Genomic DNA, 19,511 nt, shown 5'->3' on the forward strand with positions numbered 1-19,511 from the left:
AAAAGAGCTCTCAGAAGACCTACGATCAAGAATTGTTGACTTGCATGAAGCTGGAAAGGGTTACAAAAGTATCTCCAAAAGCCTTGATGTTCATGTGTCCACGGTAAGACAGACTGTCTAGAAAAGGAGAAAGTTTAGCACTGTTGCTACTCTCCCTAGGTATGGTCGTCCTGTAAAAATGACTGCAAGAGCACAGTGCATAATGCTTAATGAGGTAAAGAAGAATCCTAGAGTGTCAGCTAAAGACCTACAGAAATTTCTGGCACATGCTAACATTTTTGTTGACACATCTACAATAAGGAAAACATTAAACAAGAATGGCGTACATGGGAGGACACCACGGAGGAAGCCATTGCTGTCCAAAAAAAATATTGCAGCACATTTGAAGTTTGCAAAAGAGCACCTGGATGTTCCACAGCACTACTGGCAAAATATACTGTGGACAGATGAAACCAAAATTGAGTTGTTTGGGAAAAACACACAACACTATGTGTGGAGAAAAAAAGGCACAGCACACCAACATCAAAACCTCATCCCCACTGTAAAACATGGCGGAGGGAGCATCATGGTTTGGGGCTGCTTTGCTGTCTCAGGGCCTGGATGGATTGTTGTCATTGATGGGAAAATGAATTCCAGAGTTTATCAGGACATTTTGCAGGAAAATCTGTCCGCCAACTGAAGCTCCGCAGAGAATGGGTGATGCAACAGGACAATGACCCAAAGCATACAAGTAATTCAACAAAACAATGGCTTCAACAGAACAGAATACGCCTTCTGGAGTGGCCCAGTCAGAGTCCTGACCTCAACCCGATTGAAATGCTGTGGCATGACCTTAAGAGAGCGATTCACACCAGACATCCCAAGAATATTGCTACACTGAAACAGTTTTGTGAAGAGGAGTGGTCCAAAATTACTCCAGATAGTTGTGCAGGTCTGATCTGCAACTACAGGAAACGTTTGGTTGAGGTTATTGCTGCCAAAGGAGGGTCAACCAGTTATTAAGTCCAAAGATTCACATACTTTTTCCACCCCGCACTGTGAATGTTCCATCTTATGTTCAATTAAAACATGACAAAAGGTAATGTTTGTGTAGTATTATTTTAAGCAGACTGTGTTTTTCTATTGTTGTGACTTACATGACGTTTAGAGCGCATATTGACATAAGAATATCTTTCTTGGAGGGAGTCAGCATATCTTTAACATGAAATAATAATAATAATAATAATAATAATAATAATAATAATAATAATAATAATAATAATGTCAAACCAAGCTGATCTCTCTCTCTCGCTCTCATTTATTTCTGGTAGGGTAGCCAATTAGTTGGCGATGAAAATCCAATTGGAATAATATACTATGATTTCATCAAAGCATTCAACTCTCCTATGGGGTCCTAATACAGTAGAGAAGATGGCAAAATGTAGACTATGCTACAGTTAGCCAGATACTATGTTGACTAAACAATCGCATGCCAATATCTCCAAAGAAACAGAAGAGAAAGGTTGGATAACAACATATCAGAGGCTCAGTTATAGGCCCTGTGCTATTTAACCTATTTATGATGACTTGGATGAAGCATGGAAAATATGATCATCAAATCTACAAATAAGACAAAAATGGGAAGGATTGCTTGCCCTGGAAAGGAGTAGAACTTGTCTCCAGGATCTCTTCCATTATGTGCTTCCTTAACTTCTACATATAATACTGTACACAATTTTAAAAGAAGTCTTAGATAGTGCTAATTTTCATTAACAATCAATATAACACATTACTTATGAACTCTCCTTTTTATGGTGGCAATTGCACAACAGGCTACCATTTATCCTTACATCCTTACTTTTTTTAAATGCATACTTCTTTATAACAAATTAAGCCTAATTACTGGAATTCCTCCATAGATATATTGTACATTTATTCCACGGTATAGAAAAAGTAAGGAATGCATTAGCTGCTGTTTATTGTGATATACATAGGCAATGAAGGACGAGAAAGAAATAGACAAAGTAACATGTCAGTATAGGACTACGGTATGTTTTAGAGACTTGTAAATCTACAGAGATATTTGATGCACAGGAGCAGTTAAAAAGTTTTTTTTTATTCTTTCAGCTGGATGGTTCAATATTTGAGGGGAAAAAAACCAATTTGCCAGTGAAAGTATTCTGCTGCCACCTACAGCATGATTGAATAAAAAAGAATGAACATATTTTAATCTCCTAGATCTTGAACCAAGTTATTTCATCAAATGCTGCCTTGGATTAAAAGTCAAACTATTAAATATGCACTTTAAACATTTTAAGGCAGTGTTTAAAAAGAAGAGACTCAGGATTTAAATGAAATCTCTCTACTTAGGATACTTGAAAAGACAGCTATTACTTTATTAGGAGATTACTAATTAGATTTGTCCTAGTGTTATGCAATGGCAACCCAACCTATAAAAATAAGTTGCATACAGGGACCTTCATCTGTCACAAGATAACTGTTTAAAGTAAGAGGTTAAATGTTCTGATAAGGATTCCATATTATATCTCAATAATTCGGGAAGAGCAACCGGTATCCCAAATATGTTCCCTACCCCAGTACTTCCAAGAATATACTGCCAATATGCAACAGCAAAAGTTTGAATTTCAGAAGGTTGATTTGTTGTTTTTGTTTTAGGATAAGAATAGAAGTGGGAAGCGTCTGGAAGATAAATCATTCTCATCCTCACTTCTTAAAAGTCTGCTGCCAGCAATAGGCAAAAATCACAGCTTTTCAGACCGTTGAACAGTTTTATAGGTAGAGTTAGGGATAGGAGAGTTTGGTTCACAGAAATTTCTCCTTTTATTTCCATACTGAGCATACTCACCACTATTCTTCAAATGGTTGAAAAAGTTTTGTCCTCCAATTCTAATGGGACTCCTCAAAGCTCAAAAGGTTGAATTGTAGCCCCCAGTCCCTCAAACCTTATCTATCACTGCAAAAATCAGGCAAAACTCTCCTCTAGGTCCCACACTGACACACATCTAAACTGGATCAGCTGGTGTACAGCTACAGAGATGGCCTTATAGCAATATTCATAAATCAAAAATCATTAACAAAACCAAACCTAAACCAAAAGTATGCTTCTTAAGTCCGGGGAGTATTAAAAAGAGACTGATGATTCTTCCCTGACTAACTGGTGTATAAGAGGAAAGCGGGGAGAAGCACAATCAAACTAGCTGACTCTGTTAATATAGCCTATTCTAGTAAAACATAGTTCTAATTTTTCCTGTGGAATCTATTTCCTGATCTGTTCTATCACAAAGGGCTGAGAGTTGCAGCTACAGAAGATATATAATGCCCTGACTTGTTTAGGCCTTCCCTCCTTTGTCAGCAGTATCTTGCAACAGTTTTAATAATGTAATATAGCAGTAGTAAAATAACTACTTCTAATGCCATTTAGAAACATTTAGTTCCTCCCTATATGCCAACATATGGCATGTGCTTGCAAAATTGAAGCAACGTAATTGCTGGAAAAAATCTAATTATAAAAAGAAAAGTCCAAACCCAACTACAATTTTGCAAAACAGGATCAACTAAACTATCACCAAAGTGATACTTAGCATCACATTTGAAGTCTTTCTCCACACAATAATTATCCAGCCTTTACATAATGAGACTTGAAATGCACTCTTCACTCTAAAGGAGGACACCCAAAGAAGTTTGCAATGAATTCAAACACATAATAAAAAATATGGAAACCAACAGCTAGCACTAATTATGACCCTAATGTCAAACTGAAGAATGAGCATATTGCAATGGAAAAGTTAATATACGACAGAAGAGTTTATTAGCTCTTCAAAAGCAAGTAGTGGAGATCTGTACACAAAAGTCAATATTTAGTGTTCAACTGAGTCACTCAGGAAACTCCCCCCAAAAATCTGACATGCATACACGCAGAGCCAATCATGTAAGTTCCCCATGGTTTTTTTTTAATCTGTGAATATTTTCTCTGCTTCAAAAAAAATTACCTTAAAAATAGATTTTTTTTCTGATTATGCAATGATTTTTTTTAAGGATTAACCTAATTAGTAATTAAAATGTATGTCCTTATTTTTAAAGAAACATTTTATATATCTTCTTGATTCTTTAATAAGGTTCTACTATACGATCTATGGGGACGCGGTGGCTCAGTGGGTTAGGACGCTGAGCTTGTCGATCAGATGGTCGGCAGTTTGGCGGGTCGAATCCCGAGTGCCGTGTAACAGAGTGAGCGCCTGTTACTCGTCCCAGCTTCTGCCAACCTAGCAGTTCGAAAGCACGTAAAAATGCAAGTAGAAAAATAGGGACCACTACGGTGGGAAGGTAACAGCGTTCCGTGCGCCTTTGACGTCTAGTCATGCCGGCCACATGACCGGACAAGCGCTGGCTCTTCAGCTTTGAAATGGAGATGAGCACCGGCCCCTAGAGTTGGAAACGACTACCACGCATGTGCGGGGGAACCTTTACCTTTACCTTTATACGATCTATGGTTACTAATGAGTTTGGTTGATAAAATGAAAAATGCATCATTGAGTATTCCAGCATAAATGTTACACACACAAGAAATAGCCTATTTTATCAATGGAGTTGTGGTAGATGGAAATTCATTTAGTGAAACAGTTGTTTCTTCCACTGTACATACAGAGAGCACTTTCTGACCATGTTTCAGAGGACGCCAGTTTGGTCTAGCGATGAAGGTTTTGATCGAGAAACCAGCAGACTGAATTCTAGTCCCACCTTAGGCATGAAAGCCGGCTGGGTGACCTTAGGCCACTTACTTTCTCTTAGCCCAACTCACCTCACAAGGTTGTTGTTGGGAGGAAAATAGGAGGAAGGATATTAGATATGTTCACCACCCTGAGTTATTTATAAAAATAATAAAGGCAAGATATATGCAGAGAAGGGCAACAAAGATGATGAGGGGACTGGAGGCTAAAACATATAAGGAACGGTTGCTGGAACTGGATATGTCTAGTCTAATGAAGAGAAGGACGAGGGGGGACATGATAGCAGTGTTCCAATATCTATGGGGCTGCCACAAAGAAGTGGGAGTCAGGCTATTCTCCAAAGCACCTGAAGGCAAGGCAAGAAGCAATGGATGGAAAATAATCAAAGAGAGAAGCAACCTAGAACTAAGGAGAAATTTCCTGACAGTTAGAACAATTAATCAGTGGAACAACTTGCCTCCAGAAGTGGTGAATGCTCCAACACTGGAAGTTTTTAAAAAGAGATTGGACAACCATTTATCTGACATGGTATAGGATTTCCTGCCTAAGCAGGGTTTGGACTAGAAGACCTCCAAGGTCCCTTCTAACTGTTTTTCTATTCTACTCTGTTCTGTTCTGCTCTGTTCCGTTCCGTTCCATATAAGTAAGGGCACAGTCAGATATAAATAGGAGGGAAGAATCTTTCCCTAAAATGCTAGGGCAGGGGTAGGCAACCTCGGCTCTTTTATGACTCATGGACTTCAACTCCCAGAATTCCTGAGCCAGCTTGGCTGGCTCAGGAATTCTGGGAGTTGAAGTCCATGAGTCATAAAAGAGCCGAGGTTGCCTACCCAAGGGTAATTTCATTGCTCAACCTCATAACAACAGAAGAATGCATCCTTATGTTGCCAAATGAATATAGAACAGCCCAGTATTCCACAGGGATGATCCTTTATTTTCCCCCTTGGAACATACTGCTCTGGAAGTTGTTCACCTTTGGACGTATAGGTGAGAGGGGGACCTTATGTGATGTGATAGACTATAGCGAAGCAGCAGTCTCCCAGAAAGGAGCACATTGCAGAAAGGGGGGCAGACAAGAGGCAGCACAGGGGAGAACTACATAGAAAAAAATAGAGATACCCACTGTCCAGAATCTCCCAGGGTATAGGGTGAGAGTAGTTAAGGGTTTAGCCTGCAAGATTCTTTCTATTGTGTGTAAGCAAATAAAGAAGTGAACTCTGGCTGAAATTTCTCTTCATTGTCCTCAGGCTTAGCTTGACAGTAATTTTCCAGGAAGTGAAGTATTTCAATGCCCCAGGTGTAGGAAATCACCAGGCTGAGCTCGAGGGTGGTGGGGCCAAATGCATCATCAATCTGGAGTTGCTCTGCTCTCAAAAGAAACCTAAGTCCAGCCCCCCTTGAATTCTGCTGCTCCTATCTAAGCGCCAATTTGCCTTGACAGTTAGTAGATCAGATTTTTGTGTATAGGTAGCATATATTGAACTTGAAGTGCTTTGACCTCAACTTTTGTTCCTGGTTACTTGCTCCTGAATTCAGGTATGATTTAGCCTCATTTGAATGCTGGATTATATTAAAAACACTGCTCTGGAAAGCTGATTTTTGCATATTATCAGCAATGTTCTGTTTTGCTGCAGGATAGAAAACAGTTACCTCAAGAAGTGCCTTACCAACCAACATCCTCCCCCATGATAAAAGAACAACCTACTAATCAGACCAGAGTTTAACCACTTTGAAACCTCAAGTGTTTGTGCTTGCAGATCAACCAAGTAGTACACATGTTTAATTGACAAAGTTGTAATTAAGATATAAGAATAGTAATGAGGTGTTTCTTAAATTACCTATTGCAAAATCACGTGCAAAGTATAGACTTAAAGAAGTCTGGGAAAGGATTATGCGTATCCTCAAGAAAGGGAAGATCCTTATTCTATTCTTTATTCTATAGCAGACATGTCAAACACAAGGCCCGGGGGCCGGATCCGGCCCGCAAAGTGGTTTCATGTGGCCCGTGAAGCCATCCTGGAAACAGTGGGGGAACGGCCCCCACTGCCTTGGCCCTGGCCCAGAGACCCTCCTTCTGCCAGAGACCCTCAGATCTGTCCCATTCCTGCCCAGGCACCCATAGGCACCCTTGATGCGAACGATGTAGAGCTGGCCACGCCCACCCAGTAGGCCATATGCACTCCAGCCACGCCCACTCAGTAGGCCACGCCCACCCAGGCCATACGCACCCGGCCCCCTGAGGGCAACCGCAATGCTGATGCAGCCCTCAGTGAAATTGAGTTTGACACCCCTGTTCTATAGGAACATTCAGCTACAGGAAAAGATGCCAGAGTATAACTAGCCATTCAGCTCAACAAACTAATATTGCTGCTTTTAACAATGGCTACCGCCCAGTACTCTAGCAATTATAAGCCAAAGCCATTTCAACTGAAATATAATCTAACAGAAATGTACAATCTCAGGATGGCAAGTAGCTCCCAAAAAAACTTGAATGTGGCTCCTACCAACCTTCAAAAGTTGTTTCCATATTATAATTTTTAAGATGTCAGAAGAAAAATAAGTGCATATTTGGGAATAATCATATTAACAAGCAATGAGCAAAAAATTCAAATTTAAATCATTAGTTTCAGCATTTGAATGTTTTAAAATTTGAAGGATTGTCTACACTACTAACACTAGTGATATTTAATTTTAATAAACCTGAGTTCTAAATGTTGGAATAAAGTTTAGTTTTCAGTACCTCTTTTTTAATTTCATCCAAATTTATTTATTTTATTTTAATTCCATTTTAAATGAAAATGAAATGGAAAAAAAGTTCAAGTAAAAACAAGGGGGAAAGTGTCTATAGTACTTTCTGAAGGACAGAGCTTGCCACATGCTGAAGATAAAGTGTGACTTGTAATCGAAAAAATTTGTGTGCTATGCAGTGTTTCAAGGAGGAAGAAGCCTCCACATGCAAATGCAACACTGGTGTTGTATTTCAATACAGGCATGTAAGAAGAAAGTTACAATATTCAGCTAGCTACACATCTCTTCAATGAGCTGCTATTACCGTGTTTCCCTGAAAATAAGACCCAACTGGAAAATAAGCCCTAATGCGTCTTTTGGAGCAAAAATTAATATAAAATCTGGTCTTAATTTTGGTGAAACATGGTAGTAGAAAACTGACAGCATGCCAAAGCAACATACTTTTCCTCGAAGTCCTATTTACAAACAAACCTCAAGAGTTTGAAGATGAAGCTACATTCTTCATACATATTAATACCTGACTACAACAAAAGCACAGCTAAATACAAATATGAAATTGTATTTTTTCTGATATTAAAGACTGAACTGAATATTGACAAGCAAACTAATTTATTTCCGTTTACTCCTGTCAGCGCATTGCTCATTTTCTAATATCATGTTGGCTAATTGTTAATAAACAACAAATGTCCATATAGAAGGAGGTCAGTTTTAAAATCAGGTTCTAAATAAAAACCCCAATGCCTGTGATAAAAAAACAAGTTTCTTAGTAAAAATCCTAATTTTGTAAAACTAGGAAGGTTCTTTCTCTAAACTGACAAGCTGAGTAAAAATGAACAGCATGTTTTGATCAACCTAATGAAATACAAATGAATGTACAATACAATAAAACATTGCTTGAACACTGATAAAAGTTTTCCAAACCAAAATTCTGCAAGAAGATTAATGTTATGGTTCCAATAGATGAAAACCGTTAAAAAGAATGTCAAGGAAAAACTTTCTTCCTTAGAGAACATTTTATTTAAGAAACAAAATATCGGCATGTACATAGGTGTACCCAAGACTAAAAATCCCCTTCCCTTGGTTATAAAGTTACTATTGCAATTCCTACCCCAAATTGCTGTCATAAATCATATTCACCAATTGTTACAAAACGCGGGGTCTCCTCCCAGCTCTTCAGCCTGCCAAAATGTTATTACTGACCTTGATTCTCACGCGTATGAATTGTTTTGGCTAACTGAGAACTACGTATCTCCCATCCCTCTTCCTTCATCTAATATCTCTAAACTAAAATGTGGTAACGAAGACAAAACAAAAATGGCTTCAGTTCGGTTTGTCACAGAGTTGACAATTAAAGGCTAATTTAAGCTAGCTAAAAATAATAGATACATATAGGCACGCATCCACTACATATTTCTTTAGGGACAAAGTGATCAAAAGTGGTCACGTTCATTTGAGCAATTATCCTAGATTTTGTTCACTGGCTGATCTCAAAGTACTAAACAGAGTCAAACCTGGTTAGTACTTAGAAGGGAGATCACCAAGAAATATCACAGTAACAGGGTAGTCCAGGAAGCTGAAAGAGTACCTCAGGAGGCAATGGCAAATCTAATAGTTGCCAAGAAAATTATATGAACATGCCTCTGAAATCATTAGGAATCCAATTCAACCTAGTGGGGATTTTTATTATTCACAGCTATATATGCTCAGGGCAAATCCATACTAATTCATTTTTGGCATCATGATCCCTTTTGAAATACATGAGCTCACATGGACAGTAATATCTGAATTCCCTAGAGAAGAATTACGCACAACTAATGCATTACAAATCAGGTCAATCAAGTTCTGCACAGGAAACAACAGAAGTTATGATAGCAATAACTCCAACAGATCACTGGCATTTTACTGGGATACTGTCCCAGGAAAGAAAATTGTGCAACTTCTTACCTGCAGCTCCTTTGAGACTCTCTCTAAGTGGTTAGTTATCTTTTTTATTAGATCACTATACATCTGTTCCGAATGCTGCTGGCACACACATTTATATACACAACTGCAGAAATAAATACAGGAATAATGATGAATTGACACTATTAAACCTGTAGAAATGTATTTTAAAGAGAGGTAGTCTTCGAGTTATGACCACAATTGAGCCCAAAATTTATGTTGCTAAGTGAAACATTTGTTAAGTGAATTTGCCCCATTTTACAACTTTTCTTGCCACAGTTGTTAACGTTATAACACGATTGTTAAGTGAATCTGGATTCCCCACTGACTTTGCTTGTCAGAAGGTCGCAAAAGGGGATTGCATGACCTCAGGACACTGCAATGGTCATAAATATGAACCAGTTGCCAAGCATCTGAATTTTGATCATGTGACCATGGGGATGCTGCAACAGTTGTGTGAAAAATGGTCATAAATCACTTTTTTCAGTGCTGCTGTAACTTTGAAAGGTCCCTAAATGAACTGATATAAGTCGAGGATTTCCTGTACATGATTTTAAATATACATTTACTACATTCTAAACACATTAACTAACAGGTTTCTGGAAGCATATCTGTATTTGTCACAGAGAATTGCGCAAGATCTAAAAACTCAAGTCTGTTTTACATATAATGATCCCATTTTTAAAGTCTGGCAATATTGTTTAGTTAACTCATCATGTTATAAAGATACGTTTTAACCAAACATATCATTTAATTCTGTTATTGATGCCTTTTCAAAATTTTATATTATATTTTTATATTTTATATTTTAATCATGCATTCATAATACAATATTCTAAACATTTCTTTTCAGGGACAAAACAGAATTAAGAAAAGAACCCCTTTTCAATATTTGATTACAAGGTCTGAATTTTGGCTTAGTTAGGACTTTTCATCCCACTGAAGTCAACAGGACTAGTTACTTATAATTAGGTTAACTTCATTTGTTTTCAATGTGGCTAAAATATTAATAGTGTCTGAACATTTTAACTATTACATAAAGCAGAAAATCAATTCCTCGCATTTAATATTTCTAAGAATATAACTCTAAACCATACAACTGTGTATTAATATAGAGTTCTGGAAGCACAACCCTAGAACTACATTATATTGTTATCTTACTTCTATCCCTTAAAGACACCAAAATAGAAATAGTTCTATTCTGAGAGTTGATTTTTATGGCATAAACACAGAGCACACCACTTGAATTAACAATTGGTTGAAATGTCATTAAAATCAGAGTTAAAAATAGGATCTCTGTCTTGAAGAAAGAAGTACTAGAGATGACAATTCTTTGATTAGAATCAAAGCACACTCATGTAACTTCGCATTAACAGAGAACCTATAAATTCTCCTTTATCGATACATTAAGTTTTTCATTTGATTAGTGAAATTCCAGGGTTGTCTTCAGTTGCAGTTTGAAAACATGCAAGTGAGTCTTGCACATTTTATTTTACAAAGAAATGCAAGCATTTTCTATCATGTGAGTATGCTTTTCTAACGTAGAAACAAGAAAGAAAGATGCTAACCAAGTACATTTCTTTTCAGTTTAAATAACCAAAGCCTAAAATATTTAGAAATCTAATGCCAGAATTACCACTATACTTTTAAATATTATACTAGTTTACTAAAAGTTTTCATTAGCATCTTGCAAGCAACTGAAATAATGTAAGCTTGAAATAATCTTATTGTATAATCAATGTTTTTATTATTTTTATTTCCTTACCTGTATATTTGTTCATAGGAAATGGGAATATAGTCACCAGGACACTGAGTTAAAAGCTGATCTATGGCACTGTCCAACTTTGGCCAATATGTGCTCTTATAATCTTCTATTGTTATAACATTCATTACTAGAAGAGAAAGTATACTGTAATTGATAAAATAATGCACTTAGCATAATTAGCAACAAATACAAAACTTAAATGCAAAGCTCAAACCATAGAGACAAAAGTATTTCTACATCATCACAGAATACAGGAGTGTAGTGGCTCATGTGGTTAGGACCCTGGGTTCGAGGTTACCAAGCCTGCATTCGAGACCCAAATGCTGCTGTGTGGCGGGGTGAGCTCCTGTCATTTGCTCCAGCTCTCTCTGATAGAGACATGAAAAGAGCCCCCAAGGCATTTCAACCCAGAAGTGCCTTAAATGGTCCGTTTGACATAAAAGGGACGGCGATAAAATAAGGCTGGAAAGGGGACCTTGGAGGTCTTATATTCCAACCCCCTGACCAAGGCAGGAATCCTTATTCTATACCAAATGATTGTTCAGTCTTTTCTTGAAAACCTCCAGCAATGAAACACCCATAACTCTGGGAGACGAGCTGTTCCACTGATTAATTGTTCTCACTGTCGAAACTTCCCCTTAGTTCCAGTTAGATCTCCCTCTGACCAACTTCCACACATTTCTTCAATTTGGAGAACAAATTGATTCCCTCTTCCTCCGTGACAGCCCTTCAGGTATTGGAAGATGGCAATCATGTCACCCCAAGTCTTCTCTTCATTAGGCTAAACACTCCTAATTCCCTTAGCCGTTCATCTTATGGTTTAGCCTCCAGACCTCTTACCATCTTTTATGCTCTTCTCTGTACGCTTTCTAGGGCCTCAGCATCTTATTTCTGACTCAAATGGGACATTCTTCTATTTTAACTCAGATTCTGATTCTATGCCTACCAACACAGATTTACATATTTATAAACAAGCATACACAAGTGTGTCTGAAATTACTGAGTGAAAACATAGCAGAAATATACACAGATATTTCTTTCATAAACAAACTGGCATTTTAGACTGTATATTTTCAAAGAGTATATTTACAAATATTAACGTATATCTTCTACTGCTAATCACAAAAAGTTTAGCTACATATTTCTCTAGGACCCTATAAGCCTGGGAAGACTAACTGCTGCTTAAGGTATCACTGCAAAAAGATTCTACTGATATTCAAAATCTGTTTTTAAATGTTGGGTTTATGAACCACCATCCAATTATGTACAGCCCTGATCTAGATACAACTCTTAAAGAACACATAAAACAGTACTACAACATTACAGTATTACAGTACAATGAATAAGCTTTCAAAATTATGAAATGGGTGTGTTTTTTTAAGTACCTACAGTAAAACAGCTGGTCACCTCTCAATGGGATTAGAAGAAGAAATTCTTCCACCACTAAACATGGACCTCTAAGATTGAACTTCAAAACCAAATCTCTATATTCCACTACTTACTTATGGGCGCTTGTAGACTTCAGGGCAAAATCCACCACCAAATCAATTAGTTCTCTCTACCCTTTGCCAAGCAAAGGAGGAGGAGACAGCCAAAAGTGAAATGATGCCCATGGTTGTTGCGTGAAACAGGAGAAATTGAATTAGCAAGAAGAGATGGCTCGGCTCGCCAAGTTCTCCTACCAGCTAAATCAGGGGTCTTCAAACTTGGCCCTTTTATGACTTGTGGACTTCAACTCCCAGAATTCCTCAGCCAGCAAAGCTGGTTGAGGAATTCTGGGAGTTGAAGTCCACAAGTCATAAAAGGGCCAAGTTTGAAGACCCCTGAGCTAAATGTTAGCCTGGGGGAAAGGGTGCTTGCTGATCAGCTGGGAAAAAAAGCGAACAAGAGCCAAACTCTCTCTTTCTAGTTCAATTTCTCCTCCTTTCACGGGCCACAAACTCCACTTCTTTTGACCTGGAGGCAAGAAGAATGGACCAAGGATGCGGGGGGCCTCACTCACAGAACTTCGAGGCCGAAGGGTTGAGGTTGAGGTTGATGCTGGCAGCGGCGGCAGCCCCTCCTTTTCCCGGCGCGGCTTCGCAGCCTTTCCCTGGCCCGTTGGCGGCTTCGGACATCATGTGGATCTCAAGCTCCTCTGCTCCCCTGCGCCCACACGAGCTACGGGACTCTCCCGGGCAAGGCGAAGGAGACAGTCCGTAGCCTCCGCCCGGCCCGCCCGCCGCAGGATCCCAGTTGTTGTGGTTCTGGTCATCCATGAAGGCCTCGTAGCTGCTGCTGCTGCTACTGATGCTGCCGCCGCCGCCGCCGCCGCCCCCCTCCTCCTCCATGCTCTCTTCCTCCATCCCGACAGGCCTGGAGGGGCCCGCTTGGTCCGGGCAAGGGAGGAGGGGGCGGGAGGGAGCGAAGAGAATGTCACAATCGGCTTCTTCCCATCGCCAAGCAAGAAGCGTCACGTCTCCGGGCTACAAGGAACCCCCGGACCGATTCCCTCCGTCAACTTCTACCGGAAGCGGATCCGATTCCGGGCCGTAAAGCGACCCGGGTATAGAACACGGCTTTCTTTCTCTCTCTTTTTTTTTTAAAAAAAAAAGCAATTTACGACGGCGACTAATACCGTCTTTTTTTTTTCCGCCGCAAAGGATTCTGGGGATCGTAGTTGTCTAGCCTCCTCGCGTCGGGCGCTATCGCTGTAATGCAACTCACACACAAAGAGAGGGACGCAGACGGGGGGGGGCGCACACACCCCTCCCTCTGTGCCCCACACTATACAGCGATAAGTGGTTGCAGGTCCAAAACGGATTGATTTATAGTAGGAGAGGGCCTATATTCCTTAAAGGTAAAGGTAAAGGTTCCCCCGCACATGCGTGCTAGTCGTTTCCGACTCTAGGGGCCGGTGCTCATCTCCGTTTCAAAGCCGAAGAGCCAGCGCTTGTCCGAGGATGTCTCCGTGGTCATGTGGCCGGCATGACTGGACGCCAAAGGCGCACGGAACGCTGTTACCTTCCCACTGTTGTGGTCCCTATTTTTCTACTTGCATTTTTTACATGCTTTCGAACTGCTAGGTTGGCAGAAGCTGGGACGTGTAACAGGCGCTCACTCTGCTACGCGGCACTCGGGATTCGACCCGCCAAACTGCCGACCTTCTGATTGACAAACTCAGCGTCCTAACCCACTGAGCCTTAGAGGGGAAAAAAACCCTAACTCACCAGTCTTTGTTTAGTGCAGGGGTAGGCAACCTTGGCTCTTTTATGACTCATGGACTTCAACTCCCAGAATTTCTGAGCCAGCTTGGCTGGCTCAGGAATTCTGGGAGTTGAAGTCCATGAGTCATAAAAGTGCCAAGGTTGCCTACCCCTGGTTTAGGGGAAAGAATTCGGTAAATGCAAATCAGGTTGCAAGAGTCACTGGAATCTTGTGCCTTCTGTGGATTATTCCCCTTTCGCATCACAAAAGGCCTCCTTTGGCACTTAACTGTACCCAAAGATGGGAAGATGGGGGAAACGGCCCTGCGCATCTCCCCAACCTTAAAAGGTCATCATGAACTGGTTCCATGTGACTACCAGGGGAAAGGATAAAACATACTTGTTTCAGAAGTTTGTAGATTTCTTTGTGGCAACAAATGCACAAGAACGCACTGGCACTATTCTCTTACACAGGTACTAGAAGAAGGTAATAAAGTGTAGAAGTCCCCAACCGCAGCTCACAATTTCAAAGGCAATGTTTATTCATGACAGCTCAACTTTTCATAAGAATTTCAAGATGACAAGGCTTTCAGGAATGTAATTTCCTGCGCCTATTCCCTCAGCCATTATAACACTGATTTCTGTAGGCCAGACACATTAATATTTTGAATACAAGGAGGGGCAAAGTGTGATTCATTCATTTATCTAATCAGGTGCTTTTCCAAAATAGATCTGAAGACACAGACATGTAGGAGCATTGACATCATATTCTCTTATCTATTTATTTCCTAGGAGAATATCACAGAAGTTCACAACAAATTTACTCATATATTTGTCCCATAGCTAGTCTATACTGATGTCCTGTTAGCCGGTGTTTGAGTAGGGGAACAAAGAAATTACTGATTGGTTGAATGCCTGATTTTAGCACTTTCATATCAGTGCTCCTTCAGTACACCAGGTGTTCTCTGGTTTGTAGTGTCATGGTGAATAATATTAGGATGTATATACAACTCTATGGCCTCCTCTTAAAAAAAATTGCTGCCCTCAAATCAGACAATCAAGCATGAGCTGCTATGACTCCGATTTAAAAGCTTAGTCCTCTGTTTCTTTATACACAAAGAATTACATTGTGACATTTTCTCTTCAAGTACAGGAAGAACCAAAGTCTCTCTAAAAATTAAAATAATCTTCCTCACTATTACACTATAAGGAGAATTACAGAAATGTGATTCTCTATCTAATTGAGTGCTTCACCTAATTCCTAATTAAATTGAGGGGAAGCGTGAAGCTGGATTATATACTACAAATAAACAAAAAAATCTTTCTTCCATGCCAGCCCAAAGCAGCTGATCAAAAGAAATGTTAAACGAAGGTTCATAACAAGATTGAAAAAGATTAGTAGCAGAAAAGTATAATTTCAATTAAACACTGGGGGGATGGAAAGGGAGTAAAAATACAGGTTCCAAATGCATATTTCTAGCATTACAACAGGCATGACACTTGCATACATGCATGTTTTTTTTCTAGTGAAAATAAAGGCAAATGAAGAAAGTACAATTCAAAAAATGGGCAAGTTAATTTGGGAAAAGGCAATATTGTTTTTCTTTCCAGCTTACAGTCTGGAATATGCATGACCTCTACTAGCCCTCATGCAACCTAATTTAATGAAGTCTCATGATCTCTGGATGTGGCCTTTAAGGTCCTAAGTGTTCAAAGTATGACAGAAAAACTACTGCAGAGTTTATTAAATAAGTAAGGCAGTTATTAACTCTGATATGTCTGAAAACAGAACTTTCAAGATCTCTCATTTTTTTTATACAAGGGGACTTTTTCAAGCACATGAAGATCGTCCCTGACTTCTTCTCCATTCGCCAGAGATCCTGAATGTCTTTGTTGCCTCTAGAAGAGTTCCATCCCCCTTGAACAGTTTCCATCCCCATCCATCATTTCCAATATTAAATACAGTCTGGGAGGGATTTTATGCCTCTGGGAGATAACAGTCCATTGAGAGGCAGGATAGACATAGAAAGAATCATGAGCACTTATCAGCAGTAATGTCCCTGGAACTTGAAAGCCAGTAAATGTTAGGAAATGAAAGATTGAGTTTCCACCTTCCACTAAGACTTGATATAGGTTATTAACGTGTCAATACTGTTGAAAGCGAATGGTATCAGCAGAGTGTTCTGCACTACTTAATTAAACAAGGTTGCACAACTGTAATAAAAGAGTCAGGAGGTAAAGCAAAAATTCAAATATTTGAATCAATTATTCAAATCAGTTCAGACATTTAAATGTATTGAAGCTAAATGAATATTTTAATCAATACAATTTGTTGAATTCCACAAGGTTTAATTCACCAAGGACCCACTATGCATTAAACCAAATGATTTATTTAGTCTCAGGAATCAGAGTCTATACCTTCAGGGAGAAGAAAAAGATGTGCTATTTATGAATGGAACCTGGAGTGCACCAATGCTTCCAGATCAAACCAGTCAGGCAGATGCTGTGGGAGACAGGTAGTACCTTAAATAAAAGGCCCTATGCCATGTAAGATTTCACAGTGGCTACCAGGACCTTGAATTGTACCTGAAAGCAAAGTGGCAACCAGATAACTTGCAGAGGTATTACATGGGCATATCAAAACATGCCTATCACTGCCTGTGTCATTGCATTCTGGACCAGCTGAAGGTTCTGGGTGATCTTCAAGAGCAGCCCCAATGTAGAGTACATGTCAATAGTCAAACCATAAGGTGAAAGGATATGGTTCACTGTCGGAAGGGTTCCCTGATCTAGGAAAAGACAAAAATGGCACCCAGGTGAAGCTAGGCAAAAGCCTTCCTAGCCACAACTTCTGCTTACTAATTGAGTACAAGCTATGAGTCCAGGAAGAACCCCACATTTTGCACTGTTTTTCAGTGGAGAAGTGCAACTCTATCCAAGATCAAAGTTGGAATATTTTCATATTTGGGCACTTCAAACACCCATACCCACTTGGTAGAATTGAATGAGAAATTGTTCTTCACCATGCAAAACCACACAGCCTCCAGGTACTAGGATAGAACCTCAACAGCCTCATTTGGCTGGCCTGGAGTTGAAAGATATAATTGGGTATCATTAGCATACTGATAATACTGGACCCCAAATCAGCAAATAACCTCACCTAGTAATTTTATGTTGATACTGAAAAAAAAGGATAGAGAGAATAGAAGCCTGCAGCATCCCCCATATCAGGAACATATGGAATAATCTGTCCCCACCAACCAAAACTAACTGGGAAAGGCTCTGGAGAAAGAGAATGGTGTCCCCAATCCATAGCCCACAAAGCTGGCTCAGAAGGATATCACAGTATTAAAATCCATTAAGAGATCAAGGAGCATAAAGATGGGTGCACCATCACCATCTTGGTTTCACCACAGGTCATTAACAAGCACAACCAAAGCTGTTCCAATACTAAATCTTGGCCTGAAACGTGACTGAAATGGGTCTACATAATCTTTCTTCCAGGGTTCTTGCTAACTGACCACTGACCACCTCCTCAACAATTTCCCCATAAAGATTGAGTATCATTGGTTCCAAAGATGGCCTACTTGAGGCCTACCACCACCTCTTTCAAAGCTGAAGGCACAATCCTCTCCATCAAAGAGGTCACCTCCCTACCTGATTTCACAACCCAGGACAGAGCTGAAACCATTAAGCAGGTGGCTGAGCTGACGACATAGAAAGTCCTGTCCACTTCCTCAGGAGTCACTAGCTCAGATGATACAGAACACACCACCAGACCATACCTCGTGCATTTCAGACTGCTCTGCTCAATCATTGTTCAAGAGTGACTTTATCCACCAGACAGATGTTGGGGGAGCTCCCAACTTAATAAGAAATAGGCCTAAACCAAGTTTCTGGATGGGTATCAGCAGATGTGATATGGGCAGAGAAATATTGATATCTCACTCCTCTTATTGCCAAGAGGTAATCCCTAATATTGACTCATGTCCAGTCAGCATTGTTCAGAGCTGTCCTCCAATATTCTCTTGGCCTGTTTTTTTGTAGTTCTACTTTAAATACTTTATCTTGTCAGACAAAATTTGCTCCATATCTGTCATTCCCTCAGTTATATCTTATATTCTGTGAACATAACCTATCCATAGAATCAGATATCATTACTTCACTATTGGTAGCAATAGCAATAGCACGTAGACTTATGTACCGCTTCACAGTGGTTTACAGACCTCTCTAAGCAGTTTGCAGAATCAGCATATTGCCCGCAACAATCAGGGTCCTCATTTTACTGACCTTGGAAGGATGAAAGCCTGAGTCAACCTTGAACGGAGTGAGATTTGAACTGCCAAACTGCTGACAGTCAGCAGTCAGCAGAATTCACCGGCAATACTGCATTCTAACCACTATGCCACCAGGGCTCACTGATATTGCAACTGCTAATTTCTGGCTCCATTCATAAAAGTGTCTCTTAATATTTCTAGTGTTATGATGTTTTGCCTCATTTTCTTAGTCAGAGTTAATCAACACTAAAAGCTGGCTTCTATTTTCTCCCTTCCTTATAGAATCCTTAGTCCTCTCCAGTGTCCAGTTTCTAAAATCATAAAGTCACTTACCTTTGTTATAAGCCAAGATATCCAAAATAATTGTGGTTCTCATGAGAAGGCTTTTTTTGTTGCTATAATTAGTTCAGAAAAGTTATAGAATCAGTCAACATTTCAAATTTAATTGTTGCAATTTTGTAAATTTAATCCAATGTAACTTCCTTGGATCTTATTAATAACTAAATCTTACTTAGTTTTTTTCTGTTTATTTCAAATTCTTTAAGCTCTCAAACTTGTGATTATTTTTTTTTAATTCAGAGTAAAGGTAAACTCACCCAGTAATTTTTCAAACAAGTCTCTAATAGCGTTAAGATAGTAAATAGTATCAGAGCTAATTGTAAGGGCCTATCTAGGCTTTATAACCTCGCTCACATTCCAAAAAGGCTTATATAGGGTAGAAGCAGATAATTCTGCTTCCTGTTCTCTGTGGACTATAGTATCCTTAATATTTTGCCTACCTTATATACAGACTGTAAATATGATTTTGATAAAAGTAAATGGGAATGAAGAAGAGGTGCCTAAGCTCTCAAAATACTTGTAGAAAATG

General features: G+C 39.4%; 1 protein-coding gene across 4 annotated transcripts in view; it reads right to left on the reverse strand.

Annotated features, from left to right (window-relative positions):
* Positions 1–13,741, reverse strand: part of CACUL1 (CDK2 associated cullin domain 1) — a 39,826-nt gene extending 26,085 nt beyond the window's left edge. For all 4 annotated transcript variants that reach the window (XR_014492608.1, XR_014492609.1, XR_014492610.1 and 1 more), the window contains exons 1-3: positions 13,184–13,741; positions 11,182–11,308; positions 9,420–9,522 (exon numbers count right to left, since the gene is read on the reverse strand). Coding sequence is in view for 1 of the 4 variants with exons in the window: in XM_083363397.1 (XP_083219523.1) it covers positions 9,420–9,522; positions 11,182–11,308; positions 13,184–13,526 (573 nt within the window). In the remaining 3 variants the exon portion in view is untranslated. The remainder of the gene's footprint in view (positions 1–9,419; positions 9,523–11,181; positions 11,309–13,183) is intronic.
* Between the last annotated feature and the right edge of the window lie 5,770 nt (positions 13,742–19,511).

The sequence above is a fragment of the Vipera ursinii genome (genome assembly GCF_947247035.1).
Source record: "Vipera ursinii genome assembly, chromosome: 5".
Classification (NCBI taxonomy): Eukaryota; Metazoa; Chordata; class Lepidosauria; order Squamata; family Viperidae; genus Vipera; species Vipera ursinii.